Below are 12,184 nucleotides of genomic sequence, written 5' to 3'. Positions count from 1 at the left end.
GGCCCATTAAGGTCAGGTGCTCACTTAGCCTTCCTAACTGCTGCTCAGTTGGGCTTCGTAGTATGGCGTGGGGCCAAGCATTGATCTACACATCAGCCACATGGGTTTGACCCAGCCTTTGTTACAAGGCCTAGCTGAATACATTGTTATGGACAGTGCACCCCTGAAAACCCATCATATGGGCTCTATGGGCCCAATACTTACCTTAAGTGGTCCCTGGGCCAAGCCACCTTGTAACACCCAGGGGCTGTGGGCAGATGCAAGATTAGCCCATCAGGCATTATTCTCAATGGTCTTAGACTTAACCTCTCAGCCCATAATGATCAAAACATTGCCCGACAAAAGAGGACCTCTCTCTCGGCTGCAAGGAACAATGTTGCACTCTCTGCTTATATGGATCCCGGGAATTAAAACCTTCTTGCAAACATTTTGGAAACCGTATATATATATATATATATATATATATATATATATATATATATATATATATATATATATATACTTTTATATCTCATATAAAATATATTTTGCAAAACAAATCTCAACGATTGAAATCGGCTGCCGATAGTCTTGGTTTCCATCAGTGAGAGTGCATCATCGATCATTACCTTTGTCCGACAAAGGAGCTGATCCTGTCACTATGATCACCCACTCAGATGAATTCTCAGACTGTCCCAACATACCCAAGTTTTGACCCTCGCTAAGGATCTCACTGATTGGTACATCAAAGATAGACCAATCCGACACCTAGTGTAGTATCATAATCGAGTCTAGGGGTCGGGTGTAACTTTCTAGTTTTCCCATTAATCTCCAAGGTCTAGGGCAATACTAGAAATCTGGTCTGGTTCAAAGATTCAATTAGTCCTACACTGCATGTGCCTCGGGTCTCACCCTGGCGGCTGAGACAGGCCACCCCAACCGACTTGGTGGCACATCAGTGTCAGCCTTATCAGGATAGGTCTCCCAGACCGACCCACTGGCTGTGAACATTCTAAACTAACACGAGTCTCATTAAGTGTCCAGTTTAAGAGTATTACACAGAAACATACCAAAGGAACATAAATCAAATATGTACTTTATTCATTTACAATAAACTCATAATGTACATCATTCTGATTGAAGCTAAGGGCATACAAAAATTGTCTAACAACTCCCACTTGCACTTAGGTCTAATCTGATACAAGCCGGAGTCCCATGCTTTCCACGTGTTTCTCAAACACTTTCTGTGATAGTGGCTTCGTCAATGGGTCTGCTACATTTTTCGCTGACGCTACCTTCTGAATCAGGACGTCCCCTCTACCAACAATCTCCCGCAGTACGTGGTACTTGCTCTCGATGTGCTTTGACTTCGAGTGGGCTCGTGGCTCTTTAGCTTGAGCAATTGCTCCATTGTTGTCACACAACAACGGGATGGGTGATGTGCTGGACGGAACTGCTCCCAACTTGCGAATGAACTTCTTCATCCACACGGATTCTTTGGCAGCCTCACTTGCGGCAATGTACTCGACTTCGGTCGTGGAGTCTGCAGTGGACCCCTGTTTGCTGCTTTTCCAGCAAACAACACACGATCCTATCATGAAAACATATCCATATGTAGACTTTCTATCATCTAGATCCAACTGAAAATTGGCATCAGTATACCCTTGGATCTGTAGTGAGCTACCATTGAATACCAGACATAACTCTTTTGTCCTTCGAAGGTACTTAAGTATATTTTTCACAGCAGTCCAGTGCTCCTGCCCTGAGTTGGCTTGGAATCTGCTTACCACACTCACTGCCTGAGCAATGTCGGGCCGAGTGCACAGCATGACATACATGATGCTCCCTATGAAAGAGGCATAGGGAACGTCCTTCATGCCCTCAATCTCCTTAGAGGTTTTGGGAGACATCTTCTTGGAGAGAGTGACTCCGTGCCTGAAAGGAACATTTCCTTTCTTAGAGTTCTCCATGCTGTATCTCTTGACTATTTTGTCAATGTAAGCAGATTGGGATAATCCTATTATCCGCTTTGATCTATCTCTATAGAGTCAAAGACCCAGTATATAGGAGGCTTCTCCAAGATCTTTCATGGAGAATTGCTGTGAAAGCCATACTTTCACCGTAGTTAACATTCCTACATCATTCCCAATGAGTAGAATGTCATCTACATACAAAATCAAGAAGATAACCTTATCCCCACTGGATTTCCTGTAAACACAGGGCTCATTCGGATTCTGCTTGAAGTCAAATGATTTGACAGTAGAGTCAAAACGGATGTTCCAACTCCTAGAATCTTGCTTAAGTCCATAAATGGATCTATTGAGTTTACATACCATGTGTTCCTGACCAGCATCAATGAAGCCTTGCGGCTGCTGCATATAGATATCTTCAGTAAGATCTCCATTCAGGAATGCAGTTTTGACATCCATTTGCCAAATCTCATAATCATGGTATGCTGCTACAGCTAGCAGGATCTTAATGGATTTAAGCATGGCCACGGGCGAAAAGGTTTCCTCATAATCGATGCCCTCTTTCTGAGTGTACCCTTTTGCCACCAGACGAGCTTTGAAGGTCTCAACTCTACCATCGGGGCCCTTCTTCCTCTTGTAAATCCATTTGCAACCAATTGCTTTTACCCCGGAGGGCGGATCTACTAGAATTTAGACTCCATTGGTCTCCATTGAGTCCATCTCAGCTTTCATGGCCTCCATCCACTTCTGGGAATCTATGTCCAACATAGCTTCCGCATAAGTCACGGGATCCTCCTCACTAGTCAAGGTTTCCACCAGGTAACTATCCTGGTCATAACCATAATGAACTAGTGGCCTGGATACCTAAGTGGATCTTCTAGGTTGGTCACTACCTGGAACTTGTGGGACATCTCCCACTACTCCTGAGCTCTCTTCATCAAGAACTACTTCTTGACGATGAGTGTCCAGGATGTAATCAGTTTCCAAGAATTGTGCATTTCGGCTGCAGAACACCTTCTGCTCACTTGGGTCATAGAATATGTAACCCACAAAGCCTTTTGGGTAGCCTACAAATAGGCAACGGCTGGTCTTGGATTCCAACTTGTCTGCACTCGTTCTTTTAACGTGTGTTGGACAACCCCAAATCTTCAAGTGTCTGACACTTGGTTTCTTTTTGGTCAAAAGTTCATATGGAGTGTTCGGAACCGATTTGGTTGGAACCCGATTCAGCACGTAAATCGCAGTCTCTAATGCGTAGCCCCAAAAGGATGTGGGTAACTCTGAGTGTATGAGAAGTGACCGGACCATATCCAATAAGGTCCTATTCCTCCTCTCTGAAACACCGTTAAGTTGTGGTGTAGCTGGAGGAGCCAATTGTGATACTTTCCCATTGTCCTTTAAGTAGTCCCTGAATTCGTTAGAGAGATACTCGCCACCTCAATCTGATCAAAGGGCTTTAATTTCTCTCCCTAACTGTTTCTTGACTTCTTGTCTGAACTCTTTGAACTTTTCAAAGGATTCAGACTTATGTCTCATTAGGTACACGTAACCATTTCGTGAGAAATCATCTGTAAAGGTGATGAAATACACGTGTTGATTCCGTTCCTAATACTCAAGGGACCACATACATCAGTATGTATAAGGTCAAGTGTACTTGTACATCTTTCAGTCTTACCGTTAAATGGTCGTTTTGTCATCTTGCCTTGTAGGCAAGGCTCACAGGTGGGAAGATCTTCTACAGTTAGAAAATCCAAAGGACCATCTTTTACCAACCTTGTGATTCAGTCAACACCGATGTGGCCAAGTCGGTAATGCCACAGGCACGTGGGATTGACTGTATCACAGACTCTTTTCTTGGGGATTTCAGCCGATGTAGTTTCGGTTATGTTAGTTTCTAGAGAAGGATGTAGAACATAGAGACCGTTCTCCAGTTCCCCGTATGCAATGAATTTGTTGTTTCTTTTAATAGTAATCGTATTACTGAAAAAGACAGAATAACCATCCGCACACAGTTTTGAGACATAAATCAAATTTCTTCTTAAATTTTGTACATAAAGACGATCTTTCAGTACAATCGTTCCTTATCTAAAAATTAACTCCACGGTTCCTATGGCCGCGGTTGCAATAGTTGCAGAAGTCCCCAAGGAGAGCGTAACTTCTCCTTCACTCAGCCTTCTGCTTACTTTGAACCCCTGCAGTGAGTTACACACATGAGTTGAAGCCCAGAGTCAATACACCAGGACGCAGAAGCTACCAATAAGTTGGTTTCTATAACACAAGATTCGAAATTACCTTTCTTGGATTTCAGGTAGGCAGGATAGTTCCTTTTTCCAGTGGTCGGTCTTCTTGCAGAAGTGACAGGCATCCGATGCTTTGTCTTTCTTCTGCTTCTTACCCTTAGTGGCTTTCTTCTGAGGCTTCTTTGCCTTCCTCTTTCTCTTGCATGTTTTGCTAGCTTCAACAAGCATAGCTACGGGCTCATCCTTTTTAATCAGTTCTTCTCCTCGTTGCAACATATTGCTGAGCTCTTGCAAGCTGACATTCAGCTTGTTCATGCTATAGATCATGATGAACGGATTAAATGAAGGAGGCAAAGAATTGAGGATAGCGTCTATCTGGGTCGCAAGGTCCTGCCCGGATCCAAGAGCCTCCAGTTCGTTGATGTAACCCATCATCCGAAGACAATGGTCGTGAACTTGTTGGCCTTTGGACATCTGCGCGGTCATGAACTATTTCAAGACCTTCTGCCGAGTAGAACGATTCTGCTCTTCGTACATTGTCCTGAGACTGTCCAATATGTCCTTGGCAAGTTCGATCTGATCAAACTGCCTCTGTATTGGGTTGTCCAAGGAGACAATGATATAGCAGCGGGCAAGGGAGTTTTTCTCCTCCCAATCCTGATAGTCTCTCCTTCGGGCCTCAGAAGCCCTATCACCCGGATGCTCCGGGGCAGGATTTTTTTTAGCTACTTTGTCCAACTTTTCTGAAGTTAGGACCAACATAAGGTTCCTGTACCAGTCGGCATAGTTTGGGCCCTTCAGCTTGTTGTCATCAAGAAGCTTTGCAAATTGTCCGTTTGCCATTTTCTGATAAAAGAGCAAACATCAGTCCACAACCTAATTTGATTCATGTTCATTACATAGATATGGATTTTAATCTACGTTCCATTCCCATTTATTCATCTCTGAGATTTCCCTCCCTTCTCAGTGACGGAGACTGCGAGTTGTCTTTGGAAATGTGGGAAATCACATAGGGTGCATGGAGCCAACTGTTTCAGTTGCATAACCCCATCACCTTTCTGTGAAGGATCATATCCACTCATCATATGAGTTTTCCCTTTGGCCTCTGTCAGACAAGGTTCAGAGTCGTTTTCAGGTAAACCTTTCTGTCTAGTGAGTGCTTACCCATCCTATTCGTGAACGCCAAGGTACCGTGAGAGAGTTCCCATTTTCTGGTGAAGCCCTTCCCACATCGGTCTATGGTGCCCCTATCATCTTATGAAACACTTAGACAAGCCCAACAGCAAATGGATAGCCCATTTTCTGGTGCGTTTCCTCATTACTGAAGGACCCATCCTCATACTAATGATGGAAGGCCTTTAGAGAGTTCATCATATGAATCTCCCTATCACATGCACTCATATTAGTTGAAGGGAACAGTAAATTACGTTCTAGTTTGATCTAGGTCAAACCAAAGTGGCTCCCACTGACATTCATAAAGCCAGATTTTGGTGGGCCCAAATCGGCTAGGGTTCCGCACGTAACCTCTTCATGAGGTGTGGGGCCCACCACTGAGGGAGGTCATCCAATGACCAAAAGGGATACCGTGGCAATGATGTGCGTTCAGCCATGGTGTGCGCAAGAGCCACTATCGATTCAGCATGGGCCAAGCACATATGACCCATGTACGTATCACATCACACATCCATACATCACATGCAAGGATAAATTGATCCAATCAATTAAATATCTGTAAAGCCCATTTGAAGCCCATTTTAAATCCATAATATTAACCATTAATATTATCTAGGTATATGGACCGAATTAGGGTTGATGGGTTCGGCCCATATAGCTTTATCTGTTAAGTGAGCTTTTAGTAGTTTTAACTATTTAAAACTGGGCCTTTACAGGTTGGGCCGAATTAAACAATAAATAAATTATCAATCCTCAGGCCCCATTTTTGGAAAAATTAGGGCTTACATTTAGCCTTGATCGAACCCTAGATTCGGTCCAAACAATTTGAACCAATCTTGGTTCGAATGGGTCTAGGGTTTGATCTTTAATTCAAGAAAATAATCTGAAATTAAATATTGATAAAAGAAAATCAAGAATCAGTCAAACAGGGTTGTTCGCACAATCCATCCTACAAAATAGAGGTTAGATCACAGTTTGCAGTTTCATAAACTGCAAATCGCAGATTGCGATTTTCCCATCTGCAAAATCTCCTTCTTAGCGCCGCCATTTTCGATCCAAAATAAAATAAATAGAAAACCTACTATTAATAATTACATCAAATCGAATACCTATACATTCAGTCTAAAAAATAAAAAAATAATAATTTTACAGACCAAATGTAATAAAATAATCCAGAAACTGCAAAATCGCAGGTTCCCTGCGCAAATCAAGATTTTGATCCTTTTGTACGAACAACCCATAAATCAAGAAAATCATAAAGAACAATTCTAAACAATAATCAGATTTATATAAAAATTAATTTCAGATTATTCGCCCATAATTTTGGGAACCATTTCCCAAAACCCTTATCTGCGCAAATTGGGTAAAACGCCTTCTGCCCATTTGCGCAGGTTCAGATCTGAAAAGAATTGTTTCAAAATTTGAAACCTGACTCTGATACCACTGAAGGGATGAGAGATTCATCGTATGGACGCCCAAATCTTGCGGAATAAGGTGGGCGAATTTCAAAAATTTCTCACCCTTCAACTAGGAATCGCATTCCCTATTTAGAAAATCATATTTTCAAGGATCAATCTTGAACCATAAATTGAACCAGATCTGAACAAAAGCAGAAGGAGAGGATTATACCTGATACGGAGAAATAATATCTCCCAATGAAGGTGTTCACGCCCAAGGAATGATCCAGAGACTGCTCCCACTGAAGATGGCGCAATGTAGGATGGAGCAGAATCAGTAGTGTTCTTCTCCAAGAACCTAGTCCTTCGCAAGAAATAGCAGCATGGCACATGAGCACAGCTTCCTATCAGTCCCTTCACAAAGAACTGATATCAAGATCAAATCTTGATTTCTCCCACTGAAAATGAGGTCGAACTGGTAGGTGAGGCGGTGGCAGGAAGGAGGCGGCAAGAGAGAATTTTTGCAGGTATGCTGAATTCTCTCTTCTGTGATTTTAGCTCTAAAGATTTGCAGTGATCTGATGATCTTGTGATGTTCTAAAGGCTGCCGCCCCTTCCTTCTTTTGTAACCTTAAAAGATCAGTTCTTAATCCCATTAGGAGTTGTTGATCCAAATCATATTTGGATCAAACATCCCTTTAGGTGATAAGGATAAACCCTTATCTTATCTACAAATTAGATTAGCCTTTTCCTAATCTGATTAGGAGGTTTCCATATCTAAATCACATTTAGATCTGGACTCTCTGAGTGGATAGGGTTAATCCACCCCAGGATAGGGACCCTATCCTATATGCTAATCCACCTCAGAATTCGCCCCATATTTAACTAATTAAAACAACCTAATTCGAAATGGCTTTTATGCCCATTAAAGTCATGTGCTCACTTAGCCTTCCTAAATGCTGCCCAGTTGGGCTTCCTTGTATGCCGTGGGACCCAAGCATTGATCTACACATCAGCCACATGGGTTTGACCCAGCCTTTGTTACAAGGCCTGGCCGAATACACTGTTATGAACAGTGCACCCCTGAAAGCCCATCATATGGGCTCTATGGGCCCAATACTTACCATAAGTGCTCCCTGGGCCAAGCCACCTTGTAACACCCAGGGACTGTGGGCAGATGCAAGATTAGCCCATCAGGCATTATTCTCAATAATCTTACACTTAACCTCTCAGCCCATAATGATCAAACATTGCCCGACAAGAGAAGACCTCTCCCTCGGCTGCAAGGAACAGTGTTGCACTCTCTGCTTATGTGGATCCCGGGAATTAAAACCTTCTTGCAAACATTTTGGAAACCGTAATATATATATATATATATATATATATATACTTTTATATCTCATATAAAATATATTTTGCAAAACAAATCTCAACGATTGAAATCGGCTGTCGGCAGTCTTGGTTTCCATTAGTGAGAGTGCATCCTCAATCATTACTTTTATTCGACAAAGGAGCTGATCCTGTCACTATGATCACCCACTCAGATGAATTCTCAGACTGTTCCAACATACCCAAGTTTTGACCCTCGCTAAGGATCTCACTGATTGGTACATCAAAGACAGCCTAATCCGACACCTAGTGTAGTATCATAATCGAGTCTTGGGGTCGGGTGTAACTTTCCAGTTTTGCCCATTAATCTCTAAGGTCCAGGGTAATACTGGAAATCTGGTCCGGTTCAAAGATTCAATTAATGCTACACTGCATGTGCCTCGGGTCTCACCCTGGCGGCTGAGACAAGCCACCCCAACCGACTTGGTGGCACATCAGTGTCAGCCTTATCAGGATAGCTTTCCCTAGACTGACCCACTAGCTGTGAACATTCTAAACTAACACGAGTCTCATTAAGTGTCTAGTTTAAGGGTATTAAACAAAAACATACCAAAGGAACATGAATCAAATATGTACTTTATTCATTTACAATAAACTCATAATGTAACATCATTCTGATTGGAGCTAAGGGCATACAAAAACTGTCTAACACTTTATATAGGCAGATTGTTGTGAGATCCACAGAGCGTGTCCAAGATCACCGGCCCATCTGATTCAAAGGTGGTTCGACGCCCAAAGATAGATTTCACGTAAGCTGATAATGCTTATATGGTCGCATCCAAAGTAGACAGGACTGAGATTAGCTACGTCAATGTGTCATCGTGATCCCAAAGGAGTCGAAGATGGTAACCTTTTCAAGAAGGAAGTCACCCATCATGTCGGGTAAGTCGCTAACTGGATCTGGGCTAGGTCAATGGAGGCAGGTCACCTCTTCATGCCGACTTGATATCTCCTAGGCTGTTCATAGGTCATCTTGCCAAGGGGGGGGGGTCGAGGAGGTTGAGACAGGTGCCAGGTGTCCAAGGTTTGCTTACGTAGTGCTAAGATGCCATTTGACAGTTTTGTAGTGCCACATGTCATGATATCATTGGAGGACCAAATCACCCCTCATCAATTGCCCCCCACACCCAAGTCTGACATGATTAGCTTGGTGAGGGAGTAGTTTAACCTGAGGTGATTTGACCTAAGTTCCAGCTTCAACTGAGGTCCGACCAACGGCTTAGGATCCGATCGGATCAATTGATCTGACTCGGCCAAGAGGTCGCATTCCGGCTACACACAGATGCCACATAATCATTAAGTCTCATGGAGGTCAAAAATGCGCTAAACACATTTCACCTTAGAATACAAACAATCACGCCTTTGAGGACCGTTGGATCCAATCGATCTCAGTCGTTCACAATTCGATTTGTCTATCTATAAATAGGACCTTCAGGGGCCCATTTCCTTCGTTACTGATTCTGGAGATCTGGTGCGTTCTAAGGTCGTGGAGCTCGGCATTGTTGAAGTAATTGGTGTCGTTAGGGAGGTCGGTCTATTTGTTTTTAGGTTAGTCATCTTCCCTTTGTCTTGCCCTTTTTTTCATTGTCTGGTGTCGAGTTTGGGAAAGAGAGGGGTAATACCTTCCATGCCGAGGAGGGTCCTCGGCCCAAGAGCGGTGAGGTTCCCACAAAAGGGCCTCACCCTCTCGTCAAACACCTAAGAGCAAGACTAAGTTCGGTCCTACCAAGCTAAATGTCGAGGACATTTACAAGCTCGTGGTTCAATATAGGATCCCAGACTAGTCTGCAACTCTATCGCCATCCATTTAATAGTTGTTTTCTTGGTTTCTCCTCACTCACAGGTATATACTCTTTCTAGTCTCCTTCATTGCTCATACCATGCAAGAAATCTATAGATTGTAGTTAAAATCTGTAATGATTTTGGGTGTGTTTTGAGCTTATTGTTATGGTCTAGGCATCTAGCTAAAATCCGTATTGATTTTCCCTTTGTTTTAAACCCTATCATGAGATGAATCTCGAACTCTTGCTCTTCTTTTAATTAATCACTAGCGGGGACCCGTGCGATGCACGGAAAAATGAAATGCAATTTTTAACAAATTATTGTAATTTATTTAGCTTCATATTATTTGATAATTTGATGTAATCATCATCCTAAGTTCTACTAATTTCTGGTGATTTCTATTATATAATAATTCTTGGTAAATATAATATTTTATGGAAATTAGTGGTTATTTTTGGCTAAGTTCTACTAATTTTTGGTAATTCCTATTATACTAATTTATGAGAATTCTTGGTCAATATATACTTCTTTTATACTTATTATATGATAGTTTATTGGTTAATTAGTGGAAATTAGTTCTATAATATAATTTCTACTAATTTCTGGTAATTTCTATTATATACTAATTTCTTGGTAAATATATACTAATGTATTATATTTATTATATGATAGTTTATTGGTAAATTCTAGTAATTTAGAATTTAGTGGCTATTTTTGGACATTTCTACTAATTTATGATGATTTTTGGTAAATTATTTTGATGTATTTAGGATTATATTATTTGATAATTTCAAGTAATTATCATCCTAAAGTCTACTAATTTGTGATAATTTCTTTTGACTTATTTTTAGTAATTTTTATAAATATTGGAAATTTATGTCTAATAATGGTAATTTCTTTTAATTTATATTTGATAATTTTTATAATTATTTGACAATTGTTATTGTTACATTATTTGACAATTTTAGGTATAACAGTTATCAAATTTCAAAATAAATTCAAATAACAATATTTTTAACTTACAATATGTAACCATCACCAACCAAAGAAAACCGATCGAAAACGATAAATGAAAACCCATTTCAATCAGTCCAGTCCCAAGCTTCGAGTTTCTTTCCAATTTCTGATGAAGCGAATGCATCAAGACAAGCATAGAGGACCTGTTCTTTAGAAAGAAAGCCACGACCCCAATCACTCGTTGCAATTTCTATATGCTTATTGACGCCCTCTCTGCCAAGAATTGCTTCCGCCAAGGTCTCCATGGAAGCTTGCAAACTCATATCCATTCTCGCTGCTGCAACACACCGAACGTCCACAAGACGAGAAACTAACAACTTTTGCTGCGACTTCCTCAGCTTGATTTCATCATTGTAGTTCCAGATGCCAACAAAAGTATTTCGACCGTCGGCGAGGAACCGATGGAAGATACGAGGGACATACCGGGTGTAGAAGAGATGGAGGACTAAACAGTGTCGACCGACGCAGAGCTGCAATGTATACGATTGTGATGGGTCATTTACGGGCCACTGAACGCCGAGGCCGATGACGAGTTGGTCGCGCCGGGCACGGTAAAAGTAGCGGATTTTGTAGACCCATTTCTTCACAACAGCAAAGTTGGTGGTGACAATGGTTCGGATCTTGTTGCCGAAAAAATTAACCGTGAAGGCTCTATGAGGTTTGACACTGGCTTTCCTGTGATGTCGGATGGAAATGTTGTCGTTGTTCATGGTTCTCTCTCTATCTCTCTGAGAGGGAAGTTTCTTGGCTTACAAGAATTCTACTCAGGGAAAAAGAACCATGGCGGTATATAGAATTGTGGCAGCACTCTTCACATAACACTCGGCAGACAAATCTCCTTCATAATTTGCTCTTTTCTTGCATCAGACGCCCTTTATATAACGCTCGCTAGACAAATCTCCTCCATAAATTGTTCCTTTCTATTGCATCTCTTGAAAATGCATCTTACACCTTTTAAAAAATATGCATCTTGCACCATAGATCTAAAAATTGTGGAACCCACTTGAACGATTTGATATACTTGGTAGAATCGGTTCCAAACCGGCAAGAAAAATCATGGACCAATGGACTCGATTATATTATAACTGCCAAACACCATTAATAAAAATATGCCTCTTCGGTATAGGCAAAATACCTCTAATGCCTAAGGCATAGACAGCTCGAGTATAAGCCCTACGATGTCTAGCCCACTTTGGCATATAACAATAGGTTGGGCCCGTTAGGGACAACTGACATC

The 12,184-nt window shown here is 41.5% G+C and overlaps 1 protein-coding gene across 1 annotated transcript; it reads right to left on the bottom strand.

Annotated features, from left to right (window-relative positions):
- Positions 1 to 11,012: 11,012 nt before the first annotated feature.
- Positions 11,013 to 11,657, bottom strand: LOC104589900 (3'-5' exonuclease-like). The gene has a single exon (XM_010248371.1). The coding sequence runs from the start codon at positions 11,655 to 11,657 to the stop codon at positions 11,013 to 11,015; it is 645 nt and encodes a 214-aa protein (XP_010246673.1).
- Positions 11,658 to 12,184: the final 527 nt, after the last annotated feature.

The sequence above is a fragment of the Nelumbo nucifera genome, chromosome 1, assembly GCF_055504915.1.
Source record: "Nelumbo nucifera cultivar China Antique chromosome 1, China Antique-T2T, whole genome shotgun sequence".
NCBI classification, from domain to species: Eukaryota; Viridiplantae; Streptophyta; class Magnoliopsida; order Proteales; family Nelumbonaceae; genus Nelumbo; species Nelumbo nucifera.
The sequence above is the reverse complement of the archived record's forward strand: the minus strand, read 5'-3'. Positions and strand labels throughout refer to the sequence as shown.